At 50.1% G+C, this 26,898-nt stretch overlaps 9 protein-coding genes across 9 annotated transcripts; 5 read left to right on the top strand and 4 right to left on the bottom strand.

Moving 5' to 3' along the window:
- The first annotated feature begins 133 nt into the window (after positions 1-133).
- VE01_05758 (uncharacterized protein) lies at positions 134-3,999 on the top strand. Its single transcript, XM_018275218.2, has 3 exons — positions 134-326; positions 375-1,509; positions 1,562-3,999. Exons 1-3 carry the CDS (start codon positions 239-241, stop codon positions 3,744-3,746), a joined length of 3,408 nt encoding a protein of 1,135 aa, XP_018130010.1. The 5' UTR covers positions 134-238; the 3' UTR covers positions 3,747-3,999.
- An 873-nt stretch (positions 4,000-4,872) lies between these two features.
- VE01_05757 (uncharacterized protein) lies at positions 4,873-7,258 on the top strand. Its single transcript, XM_018275217.2, has one exon. It carries the CDS (start codon positions 5,681-5,683, stop codon positions 6,920-6,922), a length of 1,242 nt encoding a protein of 413 aa, XP_018130009.1. The 5' UTR covers positions 4,873-5,680; the 3' UTR covers positions 6,923-7,258.
- A 220-nt stretch (positions 7,259-7,478) lies between these two features.
- VE01_05756 (uncharacterized protein) lies at positions 7,479-9,864 on the top strand. Its single transcript, XM_018275216.2, has 6 exons — positions 7,479-7,848; positions 7,899-7,996; positions 8,044-8,367; positions 8,427-8,588; positions 8,639-9,000; positions 9,055-9,864. The coding sequence occupies exons 1-6, from the start codon at positions 7,662-7,664 to the stop codon at positions 9,584-9,586; spliced, it is 1,665 nt and encodes a 554-aa protein (XP_018130008.1). The 5' UTR covers positions 7,479-7,661; the 3' UTR covers positions 9,587-9,864.
- Positions 9,865-9,882: 18 nt separating this feature from the next.
- On the top strand, positions 9,883-11,373 carry VE01_05755 (uncharacterized protein). The gene is made up of 4 exons (XM_018275215.2): positions 9,883-10,061; positions 10,140-10,779; positions 10,832-11,170; positions 11,228-11,373. Exons 2-4 carry the CDS (start codon positions 10,198-10,200, stop codon positions 11,300-11,302), a joined length of 996 nt encoding a protein of 331 aa, XP_018130043.1. The 5' UTR covers positions 9,883-10,061; positions 10,140-10,197; the 3' UTR covers positions 11,303-11,373.
- VE01_05754 (uncharacterized protein) lies at positions 11,284-12,905 on the bottom strand (the record flags this gene model as incomplete). Its single annotated transcript, XM_018275214.2, has 1 exon — positions 11,284-12,905. The coding sequence occupies one exon, from the start codon at positions 12,903-12,905 to the stop codon at positions 11,460-11,462; it is 1,446 nt and encodes a 481-aa protein (XP_018130042.1). The 3' UTR covers positions 11,284-11,459.
- Positions 12,906-14,049: 1,144 nt separating this feature from the next.
- VE01_05753 (uncharacterized protein) lies at positions 14,050-16,362 on the top strand (the record flags this gene model as incomplete). Its single annotated transcript, XM_018275213.2, has 6 exons — positions 14,050-14,786; positions 14,844-14,973; positions 15,026-15,253; positions 15,322-15,765; positions 15,829-15,897; positions 15,959-16,362. 6 exons carry the CDS (start codon positions 14,050-14,052, stop codon positions 16,304-16,306), a joined length of 1,956 nt encoding a protein of 651 aa, XP_018130039.1. The 3' UTR covers positions 16,307-16,362.
- A 53-nt stretch (positions 16,363-16,415) lies between these two features.
- Positions 16,416-19,876, bottom strand: VE01_05752 (uncharacterized protein; the record flags this gene model as incomplete). The annotated part of the gene is made up of 7 exons (XM_018275212.1): positions 16,416-16,456; positions 16,515-17,242; positions 17,300-17,423; positions 17,473-17,861; positions 17,928-18,091; positions 18,140-19,564; positions 19,649-19,876. 7 exons carry the CDS (start codon positions 19,874-19,876, stop codon positions 16,416-16,418), a joined length of 3,099 nt encoding a protein of 1,032 aa, XP_018130038.1.
- Positions 19,877-20,287: 411 nt separating this feature from the next.
- Positions 20,288-22,744, bottom strand: VE01_05751 (uncharacterized protein; the record flags this gene model as incomplete). The annotated part of the gene is made up of 7 exons (XM_018275211.2): positions 20,288-20,706; positions 20,757-20,929; positions 20,980-21,370; positions 21,430-22,072; positions 22,122-22,191; positions 22,241-22,333; positions 22,607-22,744. The coding sequence occupies 7 exons, from the start codon at positions 22,742-22,744 to the stop codon at positions 20,532-20,534; spliced, it is 1,683 nt and encodes a 560-aa protein (XP_018130041.1). The 3' UTR covers positions 20,288-20,531.
- Positions 22,745-23,949: 1,205 nt separating this feature from the next.
- On the bottom strand, positions 23,950-26,838 carry VE01_05750 (uncharacterized protein). The gene is made up of 5 exons (XM_018275210.2): positions 26,230-26,838; positions 25,329-26,173; positions 25,189-25,259; positions 24,695-25,139; positions 23,950-24,638 (listed from the first exon to the last, which is right to left on the bottom strand). The coding sequence occupies exons 2-5, from the start codon at positions 25,546-25,548 to the stop codon at positions 24,250-24,252; spliced, it is 1,125 nt and encodes a 374-aa protein (XP_018130040.1). The 5' UTR covers positions 25,549-26,173; positions 26,230-26,838; the 3' UTR covers positions 23,950-24,249.
- Positions 26,839-26,898: the final 60 nt, after the last annotated feature.

The raw sequence follows: 26,898 nt of genomic DNA, 5'->3' as shown, positions 1-26,898 counted from the left end.
TGATCTAGCACGTGAACGTGTTTAGATTAGTAAGCACCTTAAATAAATGTGAAATCTTAATAGTCACGTGATCTCGTGATCTCGATCGCCAGAAGGTTGGCGGTAAACGCGTTTCTTGCCTGGGAAGGCGGGCCACGAACATCACACTAATGACAGTATAGCTTCACCAGCAAGCGTTTATAACCAAGGAAATTATGTGACAGCCAATTAGACTTCCTGGGGAGGCGTATATACAAATATGTCGCATATCGATAGCGCAGCGGCCGTCGAGTATGAGATCTCTTCCGATGATGGCAATGCTCTGCAGGCGGACAAATATATCCAAGGTACGGATGCCACTGCATATCTCGTCGCAATGAATCTCACGTGAATAGGCGTCATAAATATCTCTGATGGATCAGAAACTGAAGACGAAAACAACGCGCCAGCGACCGATGCCAAGCAAGCACGCCTCAAAGGCAAGCGCAAAGTTGGGAAGAAAGTTGAGTGGTCGGACGACGAATCCGAGAATGCATACGAGAAGTTCAAGAATCGCGCATCTACGAAACGAAAGAAGACTGCCGCAACGAGGAAGAAAGCGGCCTCTAGGCTGAAAAATGCCGTTGTGGGACGCCGACAAGCGAAGCTGGATGGCGGGGGATCGAAACTGGCGGTAGTCGAAGAGGATTCCGATTTCGATATGATGGAGGACTCGCTACCGGAGTATTTGAAGACGCGACGCAAGCAGTTCGACGCAAACAAAGCGAAAATGCGGAAAGCAGGACTTCAGTTATCCCCGGATTACGACGATATCGAGTTCTCAGATGATGGGAGGCTACTGAAGCTACAAGAACGCCCGGATTTCTCGGCAGGTATCAAAGCTTCAAGGGAATATAAGGACATACAACTTCCTCAATCGTCGGGAATAATCCCAGCTCCCATTTCACAGTACCTCCGTGACTACCAAGTCCAAGGCGTCGCGTTTATCCACGAGCTCTTCGTCTACCAGAAAGGCGGAATCCTCGGCGACGACATGGGATTAGGCAAAACTGTTCAGGTAGCTGCCTTCCTCGCGGCTGCATTCGGCAAAACCGGTGACGAGCGAGACTTCAAGCGGATGCGCAAGATGCGGCGGGCTATGGACCGACGGTGGTATCCTCGGGTGCTGATCGTATGTCCTGGTACCCTGATTGAAAACTGGAAGCAAGAATTGGGTCGCTGGGGTTATTGGCATGTCGACTCGTACCACGGATCTGGAAAAGAAGATGCATTCCAAGCCGCCAAAGCAGGACGGTTGGAGATTCTCATCACTACCTATACGACGTACAAGATGAACAAAAGCCAGCTGAATTTGATCGAGTGGGATTGTGTGGTCGCCGACGAATGCCACATCCTTAAAGAAAGGACATCCGAAACCACGCAAGCTATGAATGAAGTCAACGCGTTATGTCGGATCGGTCTTACGGGCACAGCAATACAAAATAAATACGAAGAGCTATGGACGCTTCTCAACTGGACCAACCCTGGCCGGTAAGTATCCGATAAGTCATAGACCGACGCAAATCATGTCTAACTTCCCCAGATTCGGTCCGCTCTCAACTTGGAAATCCAGCATCTGTCTCCCCCTCGCTGTTGGCCAATCCCACGATGCCAGCATCCAACAGCTCAGCATTGCGCGCAAGACGGCCAAGAAGCTTGTCGAGAACCTACTCCCGCAATTTTTCCTCCGCCGCATGAAATCCCTCATCGCACACCAGCTGCCCAAAAAATCCGACCGTGTCGTCTTCTGCCCGCTCACCAGCGTCCAGCGCGATGCCTACGAGCGCTTCCTCGATGGCGACTTGGTCGAGCTTGTCAAGCACTCCGCGGACCCGTGCGAGTGCATGTCTGGCAAGAAGAGGGGCTGGTGTTGCCATGCCACGCTGCCAGGCTCTGGGATTAAGTGGCAGGCTCTAGTGTTTCCTGTCATTGCCACGCTGCAAAAGCTGTCGAACCACCTGGCACTGCTGATTCCGTCGTCGACCGACCCACAGGAGAAACAAACGCGAGATTTGGATTTCCTGCAGGCTATGGTGCCTGATCGCTGGGAAGATCTGTATAATCACCGAGACTCTATCTTCAACCTGTCGAACCCGGAGTTCTGCGGTAAATGGCGGGTGTTGAAGAGACTTCTGCGGTTTTGGCATGGGAATGGGGATAAAGTGCTCGTGTTTAGCCATTCGGTCAAGTTGCTCAAGATGCTACAGCATTTATTTCACAACACGGCTTATAACGTCTCCTTTCTCGATGGTAGCCTCAGCTATGAGGACCGCCAGAGAGTCGTTGATGACTTCAACTCAGATCCAGGACAGTTCGTGTTTCTCATCTCTACAAAAGCTGGTGGGGTTGGGTTAAACATCACGTCGGCAAACAAGGTCGTCATCTTCGATCCCAATTGGAACCCATCCTACGACCTACAAGCACAAGATCGTGCCTACAGAATTGGCCAGACCCGCGACGTCGAGGTGTTCCGCCTTATCAGCGCCGGCACGGTGGAAGAGATCGTCTATGCTCGCCAGATCTACAAGCAGCAACAAGCCAACATTGGCTACAATGCCTCACTGGAACGCCGCTACTTCAAGGGTGTGCAGAACCAAAAAGGCCAGAAGGGTGAGATCTTCGGTCTCGCTAACCTCCTCTCCTTCCACTCCGACGAGGTCGTCCTCCGCGACATTGTCAATAAGACCAACGTTGCTGAGGCCAAGGCCGGGGTGGGTCTCATTGACATCGATGTCAACGACGCGGATGCCACTGCGGACGACGATATGCCCTTTGATGAAACTGACATGGGCGAAGATGCCGCGATGAGCCAGCTCGTGGACAAAATCATCAGCGACTTCGATGCCGCCGACAACAAGCCTAAATCCGCAGCCCGGAGGCCTAAACGGAAGGTCGACGCCATCTCCGCCATCCTGGCGAGCGCAGGTGTCGAATATACGCACGAGAATTCGGAGGTGGTGGGTTCGAGCAAGGTCGAAGAGAGACTCAGTCGCCGCGCCGAGGCCGCAATCCCCAACTCCCTCGCCGGGGAGAGGCGGCTCTTTGAAGACGACGATGACCACAGCGGTCACCTCGACCGCTCTTTTTCATCCGATGGCCGCCCGTCCCGCAAATACGTATTCCGGCCCCCTCTCGATGTTCTAAAGCGACAGTTCTGCACAATGGCGCGCACGTTCGGGTTCGACAGTGCCACGTCGTTTGCGCTCGTGGTAGAGGGATGGACAACTGAGCAGCGGCGGGGGAGCCTGGAGAGGTTCTATCGCCTGCGGAGAGAGAAGATGGAGGCGGATGAGGAGGCAGAGAGAATGAGAGAGCTGATGGAGAGGGGCAGGAGGATGAGGGAGGAGCGAGAGAAGGCGGAGAGAGAGAGGGTCTTGGAGCGAGTCGTCGAAGATACAGAGGATGGGGAGGAAGGTGCGACTATGGATGTCGATTGGGAAGGTGCGCTCGACAAGAGGGAAGGCGCGACCAGAGACACCCAGAAGGCGTACTTGCAAAGCGAAAGGGATAGAGCGATCAACGAGGGTGATAAGGCAAGCACGCGAATGTTCAGGGAAGGTGCTTTTAAGGCAATTGATGAGGCAGGAACAGGAAGCGAGGCTCTCAATCAGCCGACGTCGCACAAACATGCGCGCAGTGCCCCTAGCGAGGTTGATGATAAGATGCAAGGAATGGGAATAGGACCGGAGCCGCTAACGTCGAGCGAGGATGAGGATGATCAACTGTAGGCGTGTAGTGTGTATATAATAGTGGACATGGGCGTTTCAATGGCTGGGATTGGGATGTGGAGTTCGGATGATACCCCCCTGATATGTAAAGAAGGAATTTGGGATTTTAGTGATTTATGATGGGGATTTTCCGTTTCAGACACGATATATGGAAGGTACGATTTGGCTACTGATTGTTTCGTTTCGCGACTTCATTCGGCTTCGCATGTCTTTTGCACGGCTTCATCGGATATTATAAGCTACTGTTTCGAGTATAGACACGGCTGCTGCATGTTTGCCTCTCTGTCTCTTTGCTTCTCCCTCTCTCCATACGTAATGTCCTATCTCTTGCCAACGCGCATCCCAGGCACGCACACGCGAACGCAAGAGCGCGCACCCGACCCGTGATATTTGTGATACGCGATCGACAGGAGTCTCCCATCAGCCATTGTGTACCCCAGCACCATCCCTTGCATCCATAGTGGACACACCGTCTTGTGCTAACGGTGGTACCTGTGCTATTTGAGGTGGTGGAGCAGTGGATCCCCGAGTAACATCCCGAGATTTTGTGACATCATGGTTGAAGGACTCAGACCTGTGCCTGTGCTTGGATACACGTGCGTAAGGCTTGTAAAACTCTGTCTTGTCGTGTCCCCGAGTTCTCTCGGGATGATGATGTGGGAAGAGAAGAGTAAATCGACACCGAGGCATTGGATGGGAATTGGCAATATGTTGTGCGGGAACTCAGCCAGGTACCACACAGCGCACACCACAATCCTCGCCGACTGGTTCAATCCCTTGCGTCCAACAGTTCAGTCTGATAGCCACAATTCGCGGCTGTGTAGTTCGAGTATTCCCTCATCCCTCCCAGATCCCTTCCATTTTCCCCACAAATCCCTCCTTCGGCCAGCGCGTCAACGGCCGCTCTTGGCAGCACCACTACGGCGCGATCGCCGACTGCCGCCCCGCCATAAAGTAAGGGAATGACGCAGTGAACAGGGCCCGCGACCGCTAAGAACCGCTAAAACGACGCGGTCTCCGCGAGCTTAAAGGCACGGGTCCACTGTTTATGCAAGGCCTCGGTGGGAGGCCCACTGTCGTGCAAACACGTTAACCGGTTCAGTGAATGTCCGAGTCGCATCGCAATGTTGGATGTCCACGGCTGCTATTGTGTTGCTGTGATGGGCCCACGGCCATGTTTCAGCGGCGGCATCAGCCTGCTGCTTTGGTGCTGAGGGAACGGCTTCTCCTTCCCTGTACGTTGCTGGGTGCGAAGGTGCTTTTGTCAATGTGTGTCAGGCCCCGTTGGACAGCATAGTATGGTGATAGGAGGACGACTTGCCCTATCAGACGATGATCGGACGATGAGTTGCGCGATGCAGCTGTGATAGGAGACTCTGATTGATGATAGCCAGACGATGATACTGTGATGCCTGTATTGACTGGATCGCAGCTCGAGAAAGGAAGGCCGATCTCCAGGAACAACCGGCACACATCAGGATCCTGATGGATCCATCGTCGACGGCATTGCCTGGTTGAGCGGGTGGCGACGCACTACCGGGCACCTTGTGGGTTAACAAACAGAATAAGTGGAATTAGTGGAATTCAGAAGGTGGAAATATTTGGGATAACTGGAATAAAATGGGTAAGAGATAGGCAACGAATGCGCAAACAATTGTACCTTTGTAGGTGCACTACGATACACTACCGCTGCACGACTTTTTCCCTTTCTACCTTTGTGTCCCCTTAAAGCACTTTGTTTACCTCACACATCCTGTCTCACTTTCACATACTCTCTCTCTCTCTCTCTCTTCTTACCAACCACAGTCCGTCCATCGACAAATACTTTACTCTTCTAACGTCCTCGTTTGCTATTACCTTTTGAGGCACCACCTCATCTACTGCACTCTTTATTTGTTCCATCGTTTTCAGCTTTACAAACACAATCCGCAGATATGAAGGTCATCATCGCCTCCACCCTCACCGTTGGCCTCGCCACGGCCCTCATGCCCCGCGCCCCCTCTGCGCCTCCCGGATACTGCTGCTTCACCCTCACTGCTGCCAACCCAACACTAGGCTCCGATATCGTTGAGGAGGATACCATCGGCCAGAACCGCGTCTTCAGCAACTACCCTGATGGCGCATACTGCATCAACCCCGCCGACGAGGGCAAGCTCTACGACTCCCTTGGACACACCTGTATCATCTCCCAGACCACCCAGCGCTTCCAGTGCACCCAGGGCATCCGTTCGCAGAACAAGTTCGTCGTTGGCGGCAACGGTGACTTCTTCGTGGACGAGAGCAACGACTTCTGGGCCTGCCCATCGCAGGGACCTGGCAATGATGGTGGATACGAGATCTTTGCAGAGACCAAGGTGGATACCACCGGCTGCGTGCCCATCACCATGGCCAGCACCGGAGACAAGTGCGCCCCTCCCGCCGGCCCCATTGGCACCGGCACTGCTCCAGGTTCGACTGGCACTGGCACCGCACCCGTCCCAACTGGTACCGCCCCAGGCTCGACCGGCACCACGGTCCCAGCATCGCCATTGCCCACCGGCGCCAAGTTTGGCCACGCCGCCCACCGAGCTTTCAACAACAAGAAGATCGTGGATGGCCTGAAGGGTCTAGTCGGCACCGGAACTGGCACTGCTGCCCCGGCCCCAACCACCACCGACACCCCCCAGAAGTGCGCCCAGACCCTCACTCCTGGCTCTTTCGTCGAGCCTAAGTTGATCGTCCCGGTCTCGCGCGAGGATGCAGGACACCCATACGGCGATATCGCTTCCCCCATCATCACCCCCTCTAACAACACTCTCTTCGCCTTCACCACCCCAGATGCCTGGACCGGCACCTGCTCTCTCCTCTTCACCTTCCCCTACGCTTCTGAGACCGCCAACCCCGGCGCGTACCACTTCTCTGGCATCGAGGAGGAGAAGGCTGCCAGCGGTGGACTCAACTTCAACCACGTTGAGGCGGATATTGACGCCAACGAGACCTGGTGGACCAAGCCCGAGCTCAAGGAGACCTACGGCAAGACCGAGATTATCCCTGGAAACAGCTACACCATCGCCACATTCCCTTGCAAGGGCGGAGAGACCCTCGTCTACGACGTCAGCAGCGTCGCCGGCGTCGAGCTGGAGTTCGAGCAGAATGCCAAGAAGAGCCCCATCGGCCTGTGGGTCACCAATTGTTAAATACTGTTACCGTTTACCCCCAAAAATTGCGCACGCTATGGCTGCGTGTGCGTTATAGCTGAGCGCCCCTGTATAGATTGCAGCGCGCTGTACCGTACCGAGTAGAGATCCTACCAAACCTTGTTTTTTATGTTTTTTCGAGAAGGAAAAAGGAGATGAGGGTATATATATCAGGTTTTATCGAGATGTGGGAGTAGTAATGGTGGGGGGAAATGAGAGGACTGGATGGATGACAGTGATGAGGGGATTCCTTTGTGGCTCGCTGAGCTGGACGAGGCGGGTGCAGAAGAGGATAGGTTAGAATACCCATCGTCTATTTAATTTACTTGAAACCTGTCCTTACTGTGATTTTAATGAGACTGGGATGTAAAGAGTGAATGGATTGAACCTCAAGCTGGAGATCGTAGACGAAAAGAAAGTTATCAAGTGTATGCAAATCACGTGAAGAATCACATAGTCACGTGCTGTGTGGGGTACGTGCTTACAAATGAGCATTTGAAGCTAAGACAACCCCTCTCTCTCAAATCAGGATTTATAGACTGTAGATGTTTATAATATACTGAATAATTCCCGCTGTGTTCTTTGCAATTGATTTGTAAAAATATAGAATAGGAAAAATAAAAACCTACATTTGAAGTGGTTATTTTTTTAGGAGTTATTTTATTTATATCCTTCAACGCCGAGAGCGGCGCTGCCTTTGATTTCCCATATATATGGTTTCTAGGGGCATCCGACGGAAATGAAACGCCAGACCTCACCCGGTGTGCTCACCGAACATGCGCCGCTCCTATCCACTGATGAAGATGGCATCTCCACCGTCTCCCTGGAAGACAACAACCCCAAGCCCCAAACCGAAAACGAACCAATTGGAACATGCAGGGCAGTCCTGCTAATCCCGTCACTATTCATTCTGATATTCCTCCAAGGTAAGCATTGACCTCACACGCTGGTATCGAAGATCTAATACATGGCGCAGCATCGAATATATCCGGCATCACAACGGCACAGTCCAGTATCGCCAATGACCTTGATGCAAGCGGTGAAGATGCTATCTGGTTCACGTCTGCGTACCTGGTGCGTTGTCTAGCCCACCAAACCTGAAACTAGCGCTAACTAGACAGATTTCTATGGCGAGTCTCTCGCCCCTAATAGGCCGTCTATCCCAGATCTTTTCACTCCGGAGCTGTATCCTATCGGCCGCCGTGCTTTTCGCTGCCGGCGGCCTCCTGTCGGGCCACGCACGCTCTTTCAATACCTTCATCTCCGGCCGCATTCTCAGCGGTGCAGGCGGCGCGGGCGTTATGACACTAGTCCTGATCCTTGTGATTGAACTGGCCGGGACGAAGCGTCGTGGTTTGTTCCTCGGGATCACAAACGCCGGCTTCACGACGGGCGTGGCCCTTGGTGCGGTGGTTGCTGGGGGGTTAGTCGGCGTCACGGGATGGGTAAGTCTGTTTGGATGTCGGCGTTAGAACAGAAAGGAGTGTTAGCTAATATGTCGTAGAGACCGTTGTTCTGGGGACAGGCGCCGCTTGCCGCTTTGGCTGGCATGGGCATATTTTGGGCGATCCCCTCACGGTTTGGGTCGACTTCTGCTCAGGGTGGGAAGACCCGAAGTTTGGCGTATAAATTTGCGCACGTGGATTACTCGGGCGCGGCTCTACTCGTGCGTTTCCCATACTCTGTCATAAGCCGCAGTGCAAGCTAACTCTGTAGACTTCCTCGCTCGTCCTCTTCCTGCTCGGCCTTACGTCCCCGAAAATCCAATACCTCCCCATTCTCACCTCACCTGTCGTCCTCGCGCTCTTCGTTGCCAACGAGCTCTACCTAGCCCACGATCCCATCATCCCCATTCCCGTCCTGCGCTCTCGCGGCGTATTTCTCACCTGCCTTGCCCAGCTAGGCCTTATGTCAGTGCGCTGGACTGTACTCTACTACGCTCCTGTATATGCCCTCGCAGTGCGCAACTGGTCCCCTGCAACTGCGGGATCAATCCTCATTCCAACAAATGCCGGGTTCGCGCTCGGGGGCCTCCTTGTAGGGGGATTTCACATCCGCCGAGCAGGGAGTTTCTACTTGTAAGTCCCACTGTCACTCATAGGCCTTGCGAGCATCACTAACCTCGAACCTAGACCAACCATCACAGTTTTCACCATCTTCGCCTTCGCCGTCGCCCTCCTCGCTTGCTTCGCCACTCCCTCCTCACCAGCCATTCTAATCGTCGCCACAACCGCTCTCATTGGCCTCGCCACCGGCGCAGCCTTAACTTACAGCGTCCCGCATCTTCTCCATCTCACTGCCCCGCCCACACACTTCGTCGCAACTTCCCTCTTGGCCACCTTTCGCGCCTTCGCAGGCAGCTTTGGCACCGCCATTGGCGGAGGCCTGTTCGTGCGCGTCTTGAGACGGAACCTAGAACGGGGGTTTGCGGAGATAGGGGTGCGGAAGCCCGAGCTGGTAGAAGAGCTCCTGCGGAGCCCGGCAACGGTTGGTGGGCTGCAAGGTGCGGAGGCGGAGGTTGCGAGACTGGGGTATGTGGTAGCATTACGGACGGTGTGGTTTTCTGCTGCTGCTGTGGCAGGGATGGCTATTTTTGTGCAGGCGGCTGCTGGCTGGAAGAGGGCGGTAGAGATGGTGCAGGATGGGGATGAAGATGATGTGTGATTCTGATACCACCGTCTCAAGATGTTTTGGTTGGCACTGGTTGTTCGCCGAAGTGGCGACACACGGCTTTAACTTATGGGCCGAATATCAGACAGATAGAGCACAGACTATTTAGATTAGACAAATAGAACTATAGAGACACTCGGCCACCATTAAGTTGGGCCGATTCGCGATGATATAAGGTGGATCACACTTCTTTCCCAAAGCGGTAAGCGTTGCGCTGTCCACCAAATTCGCTTAAATTCTTATTTTGACACCAATCATCTGAGAGTAAAGGGAAGCTACAAACATGGAAACATACGCACTCCCTTCCTCCAGTGAAACTTTCGTCATCCTTGATATATTCTATGGTGAACTCGAAGTCTGGAAAAACGCAACCTCGCGCTCTTAAATCGGGATTAGCAGTTATATCCGAAAAACAGTCTGCCTGTGATATCAGACCATGGAGTTAAAGTCCCCTGGGTGCTAGATATTGGTAGGAGAGCCCCTAAAATCCATCTCTACAGTCGGGTATATAAAGAAGAGCATATCTCACTTTTTTTTTATCTCTCAGAATAATATCTACTCCCTCAACCACTATTCTCAACTCATCCCATCCCCTCTTTCAAAAAATGTCCAAAACTATCCTCGTCGTTGGTGCCACTGGCATTCAAGGCTCTTCCGTTGCCTCTACATTTCTTCAAACCCCCAACTGGATCGTCCGAGGCCTCGTCCGGGATCCCACTAGTCCTAACGCCATTGAATTGGCTACGAAGGGCGTCGAGCTCGTCAAAGGGGACCTGGCGGACCCCGCCTCCCTCGCTGCTGCCGTGAAGGGCGTCAACGTCATCTTCGCAAACACGCGCTTCAATCCTGCTCAGGCATTTGAAAGCGCAGAGTTCAAGGCCCTCGCAAAGCCAGGGCAATCGCCACTCGAATTCCACTTCGAGGAGGAGGTTGCGAAGGGCCGTAACATTGCGGATGCGGCAGCCGCGGTGGAAGGGCTGGAGAGGTTCGTGTGGAGCTCAGCGAGCGAGCCTGGTAAGTGGAGTAAAGGAAAGTATGATGATCTGTTGAGCTTTGAGACGAAGGGCGCGGTGTGGAAATACATCCAGGATACGTATCCGGAGTTAGCGAGGAAGACGAGCGTCCTGTATCTCGGCTCGTATGCAACAAACTGGCAGTGGGGACCAGCGTCGTATAATTGGATTAAGGTTTGTGTTTTGTAATGGTTCCCTCGTCGTGGCGGTAACTCACAAATAGCAGAAAGATGATGGATCAGTGGCCCTCCGCCTTCCGGGCAATGGGCCTCATCCCATTCCCTTTGTCGTCCCGTCCGATACGGGGAACTATGTTCTAGCGCTGATCAAGGTGCCACCGGGCAAGAAGTTAGTCGCGTGCAGCGATAGTCTGACATGGGCTGAGTACACGAAGCTGTGGTCGCGCGTTGTCGGCGTGAATGCTGTCTACGAGCCCTGCTCTGTTGAGGAGCATGTCGGCGCCGTTCCTGGGGGTTACACCGAGATGATTGGTAAAATTTATGAATACGCCACTCAGTTTGGGTACTGGGGAGACGGAGACCCGGATGTGGTGTTTCCAGAAGATGTGAGTTTCGCACTACCCGTTATTTGTATTGGGTGTTGGACTGACTGGGTTTTATAGCTGGGAGTTGAGATCAAACGAACTTCGATGGAGGAGTTCATTAGGAATGAAGATTGGTCGAGAATATTGAATTGATATTGAGTTTGTGGGGGTTGATAGTTTTCCTTTTAACTTCAAGTCAAAATATAACAAGTTTTAGCTACGTGGGTACACTTGCAAATAGTGTCTCATTCCAGCGTGATGAATATCCAGATATTTACATTGCTATTTGAAGATGAAAGCCAGATACATTTCACAGGACGACGCCAGTGAGCTCGAAGGTCTGCACGCTATTCGTGGAGAAATACGACCAGAACTTAGTTCCGCTCATGACTGTGTCGGAAGAATACTGCACATATCTGTCGCCGCCATCAATCTGTGTATTCCAACGAACCACCGCGGCGCCGTTTGCGGGGCGCTGGGAGAACCCAGACAGATCGAAATTGATGTACTGAGCTGTGCCATAGTTGGCAGCGACAATGACGAGCTTCTTGCTGCTGGCATCGTATGCAGCAACCACGTTAGAGTTGCCACCATCGAGAATGCGCATGCCAGGGCGGATATGTCGCGAAAACTGCGCCAGGACCCAGTACTTTTGGTTGACTGCGGTGATCTGACCGGAGTCGTTGTCTGCTTGTACAAGCCCCCAGCCGCTCCCATCGAGTGCTTGCCAGTAGACCCATCCCGTGGGGAGCAGCCACCTGAAATCCAGGAGGAGGTTAGAGGTCATATCGAGACCAGAACCGACTCCATCCCCATATTCGCTGTTCCAAAGTTTCTTGCCGGCAGCAGATGCCAGGCTATATAACGTATCCCTTCTTCCTGATCCTCCCTGATAGCCGTGGACGTTGACGCGCGAGATTTGGCCAATCGCAGTGCTTCCAATGGTTTGCAAATTTGTAACAGCCTGGTCAAAATAAGACTCGTCCGATGCCGAAATTACGGTTGAAAGCCCACGACTGGCTAGGTGATTATGAAGGTGGTTGATGACAGTAGCTTGGGTGGCCACGTTGAAATGACAACCTTCCTGCGTGCCGGCGGAGTTCCACCAAGTGGCAGAAGGCTCGTTAAATGGATCGACAGACTCAAATTGCACATTCCAGTTGTCCTTGAAATACTTGGCAACGTTGGCCATGTATATAGCGTGCTGCTCCAAATTCCAGGACTGAATGTTCTCACTTCCATCACTAGCGCCAGACGGATTCTTATTCTTGCACATCCACCACATGGGTGAGTTAGAGAACAGCTCAATTCTGTTTGCTCCTCTGTCTATCGCATTGCGAAGAGCCTGGCGCTGCGTTCCATCGACAGACCAGTTCCAACTCGACGACGTCGGGTCCTCACTGGCCCAGTTAATCCAGTAGCCATCGACTTGTCTTGAGCTTTTAATGTTCGCTGACACTGCCATGCTCGTGCTATCGTAGGTGTTCGAGCTACATGCGCCGGCATTGTAGCGTGCGATGTTGAACCCTAAGCCAGGCAGGTTTAGTCCTAACAGTGTCGTCGTCTTCAAGGTGAACAATATATCGGCTAGATCTGCACGATCGCCGAATTTCTTGGCCCACCATGCGAGCGACGTCCCCCACCCATCCCAGGTTCCGCGATTAGACTGGGCGTTGATGGTTGTGGTATAATCGGCTGCCGTGTGGGGACTTTGGATTAAAACCACAGCAAATCCTAGAAATGCGTGGAAGCGCATCGTGAAAGGAAAATTGGGAGACAACAAAATTGGCGGGAGTGATAATCTACGAGGCGCCAGAGGATCATCTGTGGGCGACGATTTTAAGTCATAGAGGGTCTTTATATAATGCCGACGCTTCGTGCCGTCGGTCACTGCGGGGACATCAGCTGCCCCTTACAGAAAGAGGAGTTCGGGCCTATGATCATGAGCATGTGTTATACAGGCTGTCAATTATGCGCTACACAAAGCGCCTAACATATTAAACCCTCATTTCCGTTAGTCAACGGGACGCCTCTGTGCCATACTGAACTACATCCTGAACCGGGGACGTCGGAGCCGAGATGGTAGAAATAAGTTTGGGCGTGGCCGGCAGTATACGGTATATACTAGCTCTATATAGTATATTTCCTGCCCCTCATCGGATAGGCTCATCGTTGAGCATCCAATTTGCCAACCCCTCATGCGCGATACCGCACAGACACTACTCTATATCGCTTTATCCACGCTCATCCTATGGCCGGGGGTGTCGGGCCCGAGACAGCAAGAAAAGGGCTAAGGCATATATCGCGCCAACAAGTACCGAGGAGACAATTAAACGACCTCTAGGTTAAATTAAGGTGGTTAGCGGTCTAATAGCTATTGAATACGCAATTCAAAGTATATATAGAGTACCGTCCCCTCACCAACAGAAGAAGCATTTGCCCGTGCAGACGCCGTTGCACTAGTTTGTCCGATCTCTCAAAGATTCCCCCAATTAGCGAAGAGCGAGCATGCAAGAGATAGCAGGGCCGGTGGGGTAAAGTGGGGGGTAAGGCGGGGTAGCTGGGGATTGATCGGCTTCTTAAACGCATTGGATTGTGTCCGTCCTACATGCTTTCGGTCTTCCCCCAAATGTGCCCTAGCTTTCGTTGTGTTCTGCCTCTCATGCCAAAGTAAATTTATTATCTAGTTCTTATGAAGCAAGGATTTTCAAATATCAGATCGGCTGTTACTACTGCCGGTTGTTGCAATCCTGACGGCTAAATGGAATGGACATACTTATTCCGAAATAACTTGAATAGTACCAATATGATGACATTCATAAAAGAGCCTTTCCTCAGAATCTGTGGAATGTTTTGAGATAACACAGTTGAATTGCGGCTTCCGACTTAAAGTTGCCATGATGTTGACTCGCAAACTTCTCTCATCCCTCTCCTTCCTGGCTGGGGCTGCCTATGCAGCAAACATCACAGTTAGCAACCATGGCGGAAATTCATCGTCTCCTCTCATGTACGGAATTATGTTTGAGGATATCAATCACTCGGGTGATGGGGGTATCTATGCAGAGTTGATACAAAACCGGGCATTCCAAGGCAGCACTGAGTTTCCCTCGACAATTGATCCATGGGAAGCAGTTGGGAACGCAAAATTGACTCTACAGAATACAACAGTGCCACTATCTTGGGCTCTCCCAACTTCGGTACAAGTGGCTCCGGGAAATAACTTTGCTTCGGGAGGTTCAATTGGTCTTCAAAATCCAGGTTGGTGGGGAATCAGCGTGACACCACAGCCATACTCAGGCAGTTTCTGGGCACTGGGTTCGTACCATGGCAAGTTCACTGCAAAGCTGCAGTCGGCTAAGTCGTCGCACGTCTGGGCAAGTGTGGAAATAAAGTCCAAGTGTCAGAAAGGAGAATGGGTGGAGCACAAGTTCCATCTCAACCCTAGAGTTGCGGCCCCCGACACTGACAATATCTTTGTCCTCGAGTTCCAACCCGATCAAGGCTCGCTGAATTTCAATCTAATTAGCCTGTTCCCGCCGACGTATAAGAATAGTCCGAATGGCAACCGGCCTGGTCTTATGGCTGGCTTGAAGGACCTCAACCCAAGCTTCTTGAGAATGCCAGGAGGAAACAACATGTACGATAGTCCTCGACCACTATAAATATGAGGGACATTTTATTGACTGTATATTAGAGAAGGGGACATCTTTGGATATCGCTGGAAGTGGAACGAGACAATTGGCCCGTTATCCCAGCGACCAGGACGCCCTGGAACGTGGGGTTATGCAAATACCGATGGAATTGGTCTCGTTGAATACCTCCAAGTGGGTAGTTCCCCTTTTCTAATTGAAAGTCAATATGTTAACATGGTATCAGTGGTGCGAAGATCTTGACGCTGAACCCATCCTGGCTGTGTGGTCAGGAGTATACTTAAACGGATATGATAACGATAATCCGTATGATATACCCGAGGAAGAAATTGGACTATATGTTCAGGAAGCAATGGATGAATTAGAGTTTATCCTTGGCGATGTGCACACAAAGTTTGGTGCTTTAAGAGCTTCCCTTGGACACCCCCGTCCGTGGAAGCTTAACTATGTCGAGGTATATCATCCATTCCTTATAGCCGTTCATTTTCAAGGACGCAGACTAAACTTCTTGTGTGATCATAGATTGGCAACGAAGATAATATTTCTAGTCCTCTGAGCTACGCAAGTTACCGCTTCAAGGCCTTTTACGACGCAATCCACGCCGCTTACCCGTCGATTGTAATTATCTCGTCGACTGGCGACCTTAAAGCTATTGCTGACAACAGTGCCACCGACTACCATGAGTATGCCAGACCGAACATATTCGCCACTCAGTTCGGCCTGTTTGACAATGCGAATCGTTCCCACCCAATCCTAATCGGCGAATATGCCACTATCGAGCCCAATACGGAAAATCCATTAGAGCCAGTTTCCTGGGATGCAGGTGAGCCAAGATTGCCATACCCGAACTGGGTCGGTGCTGTTGCAGAAACCATTTTTACTCTCGGCGCCGAACGAAACGCCGATATTGTGATTGGTGCTAGCTATGCACCAGGCTTCCAGAATATTAATGGCTCTCAGTGGGCTGTAAGTATATAACCGGGGTAGCATAGACGTTGTATGAGCTTCCTGTTACTAACTGGCCTGTAGCCCGATCTTGTCTCGTTCAGCGCAGACCCAGCTAAAGATGTTTACTCAACAAGTTATTATGCTATTCAAGTATGTATTCATTCTACATCAAAATGCACGTACCAGACCTCAATGGCTAATTGCTGGTTAGCTTCTATCTGCCCATCGCTACACTCACACTGCCCCTTTCACTTCCGACGAGGGTTTCGGACCAGCATTTTATGTGGCAGGTGTCAACCACGGTACCAACCAATACACATTCAAGGCCACCGTTTACAATACTACGTCTCCAGTGCCATTTAACATTGACTTCGAGGGTTTGCATCAAGGCGCAAAGGCAACCCTTACGGTCCTCAATGCCCCAAGTGGACTCTCTGAAAATGTTCCCAACGGCGAGAATGTCGTGAAACGAACCACTACGTCGCTTACTGCACAAAAGGGCGGAGTGTTTTCATTCCAGTTGAAGGAGTACGACATTGCGGTGTTGACAACATTCTAGACACATACTTGAGATACTCCAAGTATATGAAGAGGCAGCCTGTATTTGGAAGATAGCTACGAAATGTTGACAATTTATACTAAGCATGGCGCTTAAAAAAGACAGAATTCTAGAAGCCAAAGCAATTTTTCTCCTCCTCATATCCCCAGTCTGCAACCCAACATTGTGAGAAAGTATTCCTTGGATATGGTAGAAGAGAGAGTCATACCTTTTACGGCTGGCAGCGCAGCTTTTTGAATCATGGCTGGGGGTCCGCATAGGAGAACAACGCTACCTTCCGCTGGCGCAAATGCGTGTTTCCGAATGATATCGGGGTTGACATATCCTTTCAATCCCTTCCAATCATCACTCGGTCGACTTAACACATGTGTGATCTTGAACTGCCCTTGATGTTTTTTCTGTAAATTCTCCATCTCGCCTTGAAGCAATATGTCAGACTCGCTCCTATTGGCGTCAATCACCCTTATCTCTGTTTTGTCACCTTGTAACATGAGGATGCGGCATATGAGTTGGTATCCAGGCGTGATTCCGCTGCCTCCAAGAATGAGCGTCACGCGACGAAAGTTCATTTCCTCGCCCTCGATATTGAACTTCCCGTTACCTTCGTAAACGATATCACCTGTGGGTCCGCGGATATCAACCTCCTCACCAAGCGGCATGCAATCAAGTATGTTGCTTATTGCCCCTCCAGGTTGGCTGTTGTCGGGAAAATACGTCTTGACTACGAGTTGAAAAGTCCCATCTTCCTCCGTGGCGAGGATTGGTCTGACGGGCGTATAGGATCTAATTATCATCTTGTCTTTGAAGTGGAATCCAAGTTGAATATGTTGGCAGGTTGCGAGACCTAGCTTGTTTTTATTGTCGGGAAGTTGAAAGGTATATTTGCGAGTGTCTTTAGAGATAGCCTCGCGTTTTTTGAGGCGGGCAGGAATCCACCTACATTTGGGCCAAGGTCAGCAAAATCTACTATATCTGTTCCGCGGAATAAATTACCTATGTTTTTGCAATGCGACAGTAGTGTCGCCCTTCGCGGATTTAGCTTTCTCTTCCGCTGCTTTCTTGGCATTTGCTTTTATGAAGTTCTTGGCCTTCTCCGTTACCATCCCAAGGATGCACTCTGTGCTCATTGTTAGTATTTTCTAGTAAAACCCAATTAGAGAAGCAACCTTTTAATTTTTCAAACGCGTATCCATCGTGGACACTGTTGAAGTCACTGCTGGTTTCTTCATGAACCTTGCCGGCATGGCCCATTATGGCTGCCTTTCCGCCAGGATGCCATTCCAGAACACTAGTGGCATCGTACACTTTATCGTTGACCACAATCCAACAATCTCTATCTTTGTTATGCTTCTCAATCTCTTCTCGCGTGAATTGTTTTTGCGGTCCTCCAGCGGCTTGCTTTGCGTTCGAGATCTGTAATTCCGTGGATTCTTTCAACCAGCCTCCATCGCTAGTCCCAGGCTCGACGGGATGAGTAAAAACAATCTCAGGAACGGCATTGTTGAAGCCTTGCACTGTCTCAGGCTTAACAACGTACCAGCAGTTGTTCATCATCCTGTTTTCCTTGTCAGCTACGCAGAAGTGGGCGAAGTTAAAGGCAAGAAAGAACATGGATACTTACCCCATGATGTTCCAACTAGGCCTTTCTGGCTGAGTATTCTTGAAAACGTTGTGGCAGCGGACAGCGATACTCTTTGCCCGAAGCAAATGCGTTATTTCCACATCTAAATGCCAATGCAACCATGTCCAATACTTATTGCCATGTCTTATTGGTCTATCCGGAAACTTCACGAGTATTAGAACATTGTCTTCCCCTAGGTGAACTTTTTGTACCTTTCTTAGACAATACAACCATGTATCACCCTCGTCAAGAGATACCTCAACTCGTTGCACCTCATGGCCACCACCATCATATGCATAGCCCATAATCCTGTACGTCTTCCCTTTCCTAGCTTCTGTGAGCGAAATCTTTTCGCCTTGGGCAGGCTTGACAATAACGCTATTTAAATTCTGCTCGTTGCACAATGTATCCGGATGAGAGAACATAGTTTTTGAAAATTCCCCGTCCATTTCTGTAATGAAGCTTGGCAGAACTCTGTTGTCCCATATGTGGTAGTGGCTGTCATTCTCCATGTCGCTCAGCCATATTTTCTTTAGCCACTTTACGCAGCGTCCCCCAACATATCCAGGGATGACGAGTCGGATAGGGTGTCCGTGGTCAGGGGGGAGAGGAACATCATTCATCTCGTAGGCCAATATCACGTCATTGTTAGAGTCCATGGCATACTCGAAAGGAATGCAAGTTGCATATTTGCCCTCACTCAGCTCATCTGCACCTTCAAAGTTAACCCAATAGCGCTTCCCCTCCGGGAAGATTTCAGGCACTCCAGCTTTGCGAAGAACGTCTCTAAGCAAGGGACCTTTCCAGTAGGCGCAGCTTACTGCACCTGAAGCCCAATTAAAGCCCTTAGATCGCTTTATTTGATTCAGCTCCTTGCGTCTATTCCCATCACAAGCTAATGCAACAGGGATGTTAATAGGATCAAAATTATCTTTCAACTCGTCCATCGTGAGTATTAAGTTCGACCCTTCGATTTCAAGAGTGTGGGTCTCCCATAGGAGGTGCGGAACTGGGCCATGGTTGCGGACGTAGTGCAGCTCGTTTGGGGTGATTAGGCCAGCATCAAAGAGAGATGTTAGTTGTGGCTCTGCATTCATCGGGTGATTTCCTGTAAGGCGAATAAGCTTATCAGACCGTGGGATCCAGTTGTCCGGGGTAAATTGATCGACTTCATCAAGGGAAATTAACTGACGCCCATCTGCGACTGGTGACCTTTTCTTGCCGTCATTCTGCTCCAACTTGAAGACGTAGTCCTTCTCCTGCTGTAGATTATGGAGGAGGGCAAGTTCTTGTGGCGTATACTTTTGTTGAAGTTTCTCATCTTCGCCCTCCACTTTATTCCCTGCTTGAGCGTCATTCTTACCCTGCTGGTCTTTGTCGCCATTGACGTTGCTAGCATATGCATCATGATGCTTATTCTGTCCCGCCTCTCTTCTCCAATCATCCTCTTGCTTTACTCCGTTAGTCTGGCCCGATTTTTTCTGCTCTTCATCCTTGAGCTTTGCTGCCTTCTCAGCTGCCTTTCGCTTCTCTATGTTCGCGGGCCATTCTTGGGTGTTCTTGATCCAGTCTTCAGAAGAGTAAAGCACGTAACGCCATCCTGCCGAATGAACATCTGGCCGTATGAGATGGTAGTCCTATAATTTGCACAGTTAACTCCGCCAATTGATATGGTACAGTTCTTGCATGGAGTTGCGGCTTGCCTTTTGCTTAGTTATCACATCGCGGAAGGTAACAAGTCCTTTGACTTCTGCCTTGGTTTTATCGTCTACACCACCCTCTTCTTTCTTGTCATCACCCTGGTGAGTATGGCCAGTTGGGCGCTCTTGCCGGTTCAAGAAGCCAATACGGTTCTGATGGATCCCTCCCCAGTCCGGCTCATCTTCAATCTCCTTCTTAGAGGAGCCCGGGTGGGGTGTTATTCGAACGAGATGTGGTCTTGGAACCATCCTTGCGCCTTCACAGTGCAATTGAAATATTAACTGTTTGAGGGTTCAATTCAATGCGGTGTAACTAGAAATATCCAGATTGCCATTGTGAGTGAAGCCATGGACCGGAGATGCTCAATTATGGACAAGGGTCAAGCAGGTGGCCTACGTCATAGGAGGATGAAGATGGTGTATCAGCACCAATTGATACGGGGTCGATATCTGTTAACTACTCTAAAACTAATTAACTTGGCCTATTCAATAAGGAGCTCTGATAATCCATCATATCATCCGTTAATTTATTTCCAGATCCCATCTCACATGATCATTCTTCCATCAACAGTTAGAGATGTTAGGTGGGCCGGGGCGGTGAAACCTCCACGGCAGAACAACTCTATAAATGGCCAACTAATTTTACAAACACGGGCCTTCCCTTGTTAGAAATTCAAGTCCAAAAAACAAACATAAGGAAAGTACGACCACAAAAGAAATTTAAGCTTGCGCTATGATATAGCGATTCTAGGTACAGCCTTCCCCATCAACCTTTCGCCTTCAGATACCCCAATAACGCCTCTGTAAATCAGTAAAATCGATGTTTTCGTATGTTCAATTTGCAATTGCGCTCTGTCCAACAATCCGAGCTCTTCAACAATCCCCGCAATCCCCACAAACCCACTTATCTTAAAGCAATCCTGGCGACGCGTTCGTGGAAGAGGACCCGGAGTTCCGGTCGGTGCCACAGCGTGTATCCCTGGTTGTCGCGCTCCCAGTCGACAGATGGGTTGAGCCACTGAACGTCGTATTTCCAAATCATCTGGGTCAAAATCAGGCGCATTTCCAGTGCAGCAAGGCTGTAGCTATTTAGTTGCCCATCTATCGGGTTTGGATCGTAATCACATACTTCTTGCCAAGGCAGCCTCTTGGGCCATACGAGAACGGCTGACTTGCCTCAAGCCTGTCGCCCATCTCGGACGCCTTTTCACCCTTGATCCAACGCTCGGGGATGAAGTCATCCGGCCTGTGGAAGTACTTCTCGTCGTGCACAACAGACCATTGATGCACCGAAACCCGAGTCTGTCAGATATATAAGCTTCGAGACGTTGCATGTTCAAATCAAAACTCACCCTTCCCGGAACCCAATAGCCAGAAATCATGGCACCTTCCGGCGGCACGATGCGTGGGAGATGAGCACCGCCAGCTGGGGGGTATATTCGAAGACCTTCCTTGATAACCGCGGCAAGGTATTCGCATTGTGCAGTGCTGTTGCACGTAATCTCCTCGAGCGAGGAAAATGTAGTTCGAAGCTCCGTCTTCAACTTATCGAAGGCCTCAACATTGTTCATGAGGTAATATAGAACACCGGAGAGGAAGGTGGAGGTGGTGATGACTCCAGCCATCATGAGAGCGTTGATATGCGAAGCTATTTCTTTTTCGGTCGCCTTTGGTCCTGCGAAGTTGAGCATGTAGTGTAAGAAGTCTTTTGGTCGGTCGGGCTCGGTTTGTTTCTCGATTCGACTAAATTGCAAGCACCGTCAGCGTGGCCGGCGAACAACGGCGCAATGTAGGAACCTTACGCTCGTGTTTCTATGATACTATAGTCCATGTGGGCGTAGCTACTCTCTTGGTACCTCCTCGGAATCCACCAATCCAAAAACTCGGGCAGGTATGGCACTAATGTTGTGCATCTCATGACATCGTTGATGAAGGCACTGTCAAGAACGACGCCAACCCAGTCATATTTATCATCTGTTTCGCCGTCAACATCTCTTCCGAACTCTTGGGCATATGACAGAAACCTACGAGATTTTGGTCCATAATTGCCCACTCTGGCCCCAAATGAGTCTCCAAAAGCCATGCCTCCCATGATGTCAAAGGTGACATTATTGAACCATTTTGTGATATCAACTCCAGTCTTTCCGCCTTCGGCTTTGATTGTTCCAATGTGGTACATAAAGTCGTCGACACTCCTTGTCAGTACAAACTCTTGTTCGACTAGAGCTTTGGTGCTGAAGGCATGGCTCAGCATTTTTCGCATTCGGGCATGTTCGTCTTTATTGTTCTCGTTGATGATATTCCAAGATCCATATACGCTTTCGAGGAAGAACTCGGGGTCCTTGAGGCAGAGCGACTGGTTTGCTTTGCCAAATCCATAGCAGTCTTTTATGGCTTCGGGAGAGTTGAAACTCAGATGGTTTGGTGCCGTACGAACAACGGTGCCTATGAAGTCGCCGTCAGCTTAATATTGTGGTTATTAGAATTTACTAACCGTATCTCTTGTGCCAGTTATGGTTCCTCCATGTTACTCGCCCTGAGAAGAGATGGTAAAACCACCATGCCTGATATTCGTCAGAGTTATATACAATTTATCGTCGTTCACAAACGCACATCGGTCCACCCAGCTCCAACAGGTCCCGGGAAGTTGGCAAGAGGGTGCAGGAATTGTCGATATATGATCCGAGCAATTATATAACCAACAGCCTACAAAGTCCCATAAGGTTAGAAAATATTGCTCGAAATAACTTATACCGGGACGTTATATTCCCGACAATCTGGTACCGGAAGTTATGGGGACCCATTACCAGAAGCAGAAGAATACCAACTTTTCCCTCCGAAAGCGTCGACGAAAGTGGACGCAGTATAAGATGAAGTTCCATATCAATTTGACTTCGATCACCAAACGGTCCAACTACAGAATTAGTGAGAGCCATGGACTCGGTTTCTGGGATTTTGGGGATCCTCAAATAATGTTACAACTCCCCTATATTTCCAGGACGACTCAAAATGCCACCAGTCGAGTGGCCGAGTGGCTCTTTCAGCTTCCCAGTTCTGCCTCCGACCTAGGTCCGACCCCAGATCCACTACACTCAGCATTCCTTCATCCTTCTCCATGTTCTAACTAAAAATTTGACCTTCTTCCTACTCTAGTTGTTTCACGCCATACTACATGGTTGATGGTGATGCCTTGTCTCAAAGGGTCTTAGAGCACGCTCTGGGAGAGAGTTTCCGTCTGAGAGGGAGTCATATTCCCGAAAGGGGGAATGGGGTGGAGACTCGTCTCGGTTGCATTCATCAGCGGCATGCTTCTAGGAATACTGAGGCGTTCTGAGTATTGCATAGTAGTATTGTCGAACATCGCTCTACCCAGGAGTAGGAGGCGCAGACCTGAGTATTCTGCTCGAATGCACGAGCCACAAATTTACAAATTCCTACTTTGATCTAAGCCAGGAGGTCCTTCTATTACTGTACGCTACCCCTGCAGGCCACGGCAGGGAATAGTAACCATTGTATGTTATAGGAAAAAGATGGACAAGAAAAGGGTCGGGGAAAAAGAGAAGGCCCGCTCTTTCGCAACGAGCAGGGGATCTTCTCTTCCCCTAATGACTTCCTCGGGAGGTAAAGATAAACGAATTGCTAGTACCACAGGCGTAGTAGATGCGAAGTCACCTAGTGCTTCTCATGTTTTGTTCTATGATGCTAGAGGACTGTGGGGTAGGCTGGATAATAACACCTTAACATCCTTGGAACTACTATGGTACTATCAAATCCCGAGCTGTTCGCACAATTGTGGCTAAACATGAATATTACCAGCCGTGTTACTCGTAGAAGAGCACATACCCCACGGGTATCACCCGGTACGGGTTACGGCATGGGCTATGGGACACTCCGGGAGGCACTCTTGGAAACGGGACCTTGCGGGACCTCTAGTCTGCATTGGTTAGGGCCCACCCCCACCGGGTCTGTCAGTGGTTTCTGGCCGAAAATTATCCACCAAAAATGATACAAAACGGGATCATTGGACAGAGCCTGTGGCCTCAGCAATTACCCCTCTAACACTCAGCTTACATGTCTTTCTGTAGCATCCTCTTCTCATGCTTTCCCTAAAGAGTAGATCTACATATGGTGGTCGAAGAAAAATTACTCAGGGGCTCAACAACCGGGACAGCGACCTTGGAAGAGACCCTGCATTCGCATCCAGCTAAAATAACCTGGCTGTTACAGGGACTTGCAGCTGAGCATCCTATCTTACCCACGGCTGCCTCGATACGTTTTGGGTGTCAACAGGCTTCAGTATACCTACATGTGAGTATAATTTTCACCGAGGTTGTTATTTTCGAACTGCTTTCTCTTTTCCACAATCGTACAAGATCTACCCTGTTCCAAGCCCCAGTTTTACATATATATCCTTGCGTAAAGTACACTCGATTCCTGACTGTATTCGTTTTGAATTATCTGGGCGAGAACCTGCCAGGGGTTGATGTGGAAGGTCGCTGAACGCCGAAGTAGTTCGGTCTAAATGCAGACATAATTTTTGGTCTACCCTATGCATCCCAAACAAGCCAGCTCGTTTGTCCACCAAAATAATCTATCCAATTCCAATAACCCACTGTAGCCTATTATACTGGGCTAAAGGTGGTCTTCGTGCTCTTATATATGCCTTGCTGCTTGTTCTCGGCGTTGGTTTCCCGAATATACTCCTCACTACTGTTGACACTCGATCTAGACTTTCCAGTTACGGCAACGCTATATCCAGGCCCGCCTTTCAAAATCCGTTGGCCATTACCACGAGCTAACTGGAAATTATCGTCTCCGTTTGGCGTCATGTATCCACTATTGCTCTGCTTCGCCCTACCATCGCTAAGAGGAGTCATAGCAGCCGTGCTGCGAACACCCATCAAGCCAGGGCAGTAGCGAGTGAGTAGTGGTTTGAAATGTGGAAGAGAGGCGCAGACGATGCCGATATTTGACTCGATACCAGACCAAATTGCCGAACCGAAATTGTCCCCTATGAACGATGAGCACTGCCCCTCGGGGGGTATAAAACGCTAGAGGAATACTTACAAGTTGGATCTTGCGAGACAGAGGCAGTTTTCAAAGAGTTTAATCGCAACATTCCAGTCACACATACAAAGCCTCCGACTGCGAAAACCGCAATTAAAGCTATCTTCTGCTTCCTTGGGATTTGTATTTCCCACAGCATCCGCATCGGCAAAATATAAATGAAAACATCCTGGAAGATATTCAGTCCGGCGTTGGCGTAGAATAGCGCCGTGACGTTGAAGCAAGTTCCGCCTTCGATGGTTTTATCCCATGCGAATGCAATTGGATTGCACTGAAACAGGCCGGCTATAACAGAGGCAATAAATGTGGCGATGACGAAGCCCATGGTGGCCCATATGAGCGTTCGTAGCCCCTTTTTGACAGCAAGGCGCAAATAAAGTAACAAAATTGCGACTTTGGTCGTGCCAACCGTAATATAATAAATGGCTTCGCCAAAGTAGAAGAGCTTTTAAAGGGGTTAACTATTGTCTCCAGAAGGGGATTGAAATACTGACCCGAAGGGACTCGGCAAAGTTTGTTTCTTTCGGGAGATCAGCAACATGTTGGCCAAGTCCATACTTGGTTTCTAATTTGGCAGTTAGTATAATGGTCGTGGGTAAGACAATATAAACATAGTATGTGAAGAAGCACTCACGGGTTACAACATCAGCGACAAAGGCGACTGAGAAAGCCAGCGATACCATGATAACCCAATCATCTGCGGCAAGCCTGGTGTTCACCAGTGCGAGACGGACCCAGATACGGCCAATGACGGCGAGGGAGGCGAGACTAAGCATGGTAAGCTGTATAATAACAACTTGCTGGCTCCGAGACTCTTTTGCCTCTGGTATCAACTGGGCACTAGAATCGGCCATGATGGGCGGCGTATGTTGTAAAGGCGTACGCAAGCAAAATGTACGAAAAGCTAGGGCGAAGTGAAGTCAAAAGTGCTACGCCTCCGGGAAGATATCGCAGCCCGAATCGAAGGAATGAAAAGGTCTGGACAGCAGGATGGTCACTGCGAGACGGAACGGGAAGGTTATAAGTTAAAAGAAAACTGAACTCTGATCAATCCAGCATGCCGCCATTTTGCTGTTGGGACTGATCTGGGATCAAATCCAGTTCTCCTTTCCTCCCTTGCGAGAGCAGGGCTTCGGTTTTAGGAGAACAGAAGAATACGCAGATCTTATACATATACGCCGTCCTCCCGTCCATTACTTGAAGGGGTTCTTGTTTAATTTGTTGCATTGCATGGGTTCTGAACATGGTGCCAAGCAGACAGACCTTCCCAGTTGTGTGTCCACAAGAGCAAAGAAAACCGAGGAAATTAGAAGGCGGGGCTAGCTGCGGATGAAAGCATTAGTAAAGACGTTATCCCTTGAGGAGTGCCAGAGGACATAGGTTGGCGCTGTCATGTGCGGCCAAATCCTGCCTAGTGAGAACCGCGGCTGCGGCCTGTAGCAGCCGTTACGGGTACGGCGTACGATTAGCATTCTCCTACTATATAGAGCAGGTCAGAGTGGTAGTCTTGCCAGGGTTTCGGGAGCAAGTCTAACCGTGTACCAGGGCAGTGCAGTGCATTGCCTCTTTGTGGAGTAAATAGTAGGGCTGGCCCGCTCGAATCGCGAATTCCAACCCGAATAGTGAGTTGCTGTACTCTGGTCCGACTTATCTTCCTAGTATTGCTGTTGCGTTCCCCTACAAAGCGCAGCACCCAAACTCGTCGGACCCAAAATCTAAGAGTGATCATGCATATTTGTCAACTAGAGTCCTAGGATACGAGCATCAGCTCGTACTCCTTGCCCATGTCGAGCAGAATGAGTGGGAAGGAGCTGTATTCACGACCCGTTCTCCGCACATCGGACCTTTTGCTCGGCATAAGCCCACGGTCCGACTGTAGGAAGTCTGTCGAAGATCGCGAATTTGAACATGCATGGCTCTTTGCTTCAAGTATTTTCGGGCTCGGGCAGATTCTGTAAGACTGACGTTGCTCCACGTAAATATTTGGTGTGGCACCAGGGGATCAAAATTCTCGCCCCCCAACCTTATGGTTTATCACTACCGCTGTTGGACAAGCCATGCTACTTAGCTGCCGTGGATAAGCCATAGGACGGGAACGCTTGAAACGACGCTACTGCGGGCCGTGGCCAAACACAGAAAATGAGTGCTGGCGAACCGCATTAAAATTTCTTTACTAGGAATAAACGGGGAACCAGCCGGGGACC

This window comes from Pseudogymnoascus verrucosus (assembly GCF_001662655.1).
Source record: "Pseudogymnoascus verrucosus strain UAMH 10579 unplaced genomic scaffold scaffold_24, whole genome shotgun sequence".
NCBI classification, from domain to species: Eukaryota; Fungi; Ascomycota; class Leotiomycetes; order Thelebolales; family Thelebolaceae; genus Pseudogymnoascus; species Pseudogymnoascus verrucosus.
This window is presented reverse-complemented; position numbering and strand designations above follow the sequence as displayed.

Coding starts and splice junctions, on each gene's coding strand:
- VE01_05755 (XM_018275215.2), top strand. CDS start 10,198: ATGTCCAAAACTATCCTCGTCGTTGGTGCCACTGGCATTCAAGGCTCT. Junction 10,780..10,831: donor CGTCGTATAATTGGATTAAG/GTTTGTGTTTTG, acceptor CACAAATAGCAG/AAAGATGATGGATCAGTGGC. Junction 11,171..11,227: donor ATGTGGTGTTTCCAGAAGAT/GTGAGTTTCGCA, acceptor TGGGTTTTATAG/CTGGGAGTTGAGATCAAACG.
- VE01_05750 (XM_018275210.2), bottom strand. CDS start 25,548: ATGGCCGATTCTAGTGCCCAGTTGATACCAGAGGCAAAAGAGTCTCGG. Junction 25,140..25,188: donor ACTTTGCCGAGTCCCTTCGG/GTCAGTATTTCA, acceptor CCCCTTTAAAAG/CTCTTCTACTTTGGCGAAGC. Junction 24,639..24,694: donor TGTCTCGCAAGATCCAACTT/GTAAGTATTCCT, acceptor CATCGTTCATAG/GGGACAATTTCGGTTCGGCA.
- VE01_05758 (XM_018275218.2), top strand. CDS start 239: ATGTCGCATATCGATAGCGCAGCGGCCGTCGAGTATGAGATCTCTTCC. Junction 327..374: donor GGCGGACAAATATATCCAAG/GTACGGATGCCA, acceptor TCACGTGAATAG/GCGTCATAAATATCTCTGAT. Junction 1,510..1,561: donor AACTGGACCAACCCTGGCCG/GTAAGTATCCGA, acceptor TAACTTCCCCAG/ATTCGGTCCGCTCTCAACTT.
- VE01_05756 (XM_018275216.2), top strand. CDS start 7,662: ATGAAACGCCAGACCTCACCCGGTGTGCTCACCGAACATGCGCCGCTC. Junction 7,849..7,898: donor CATTCTGATATTCCTCCAAG/GTAAGCATTGAC, acceptor TACATGGCGCAG/CATCGAATATATCCGGCATC. Junction 7,997..8,043: donor GGTTCACGTCTGCGTACCTG/GTGCGTTGTCTA, acceptor CTAACTAGACAG/ATTTCTATGGCGAGTCTCTC.
- VE01_05757 (XM_018275217.2), top strand. CDS start 5,681: ATGAAGGTCATCATCGCCTCCACCCTCACCGTTGGCCTCGCCACGGCC.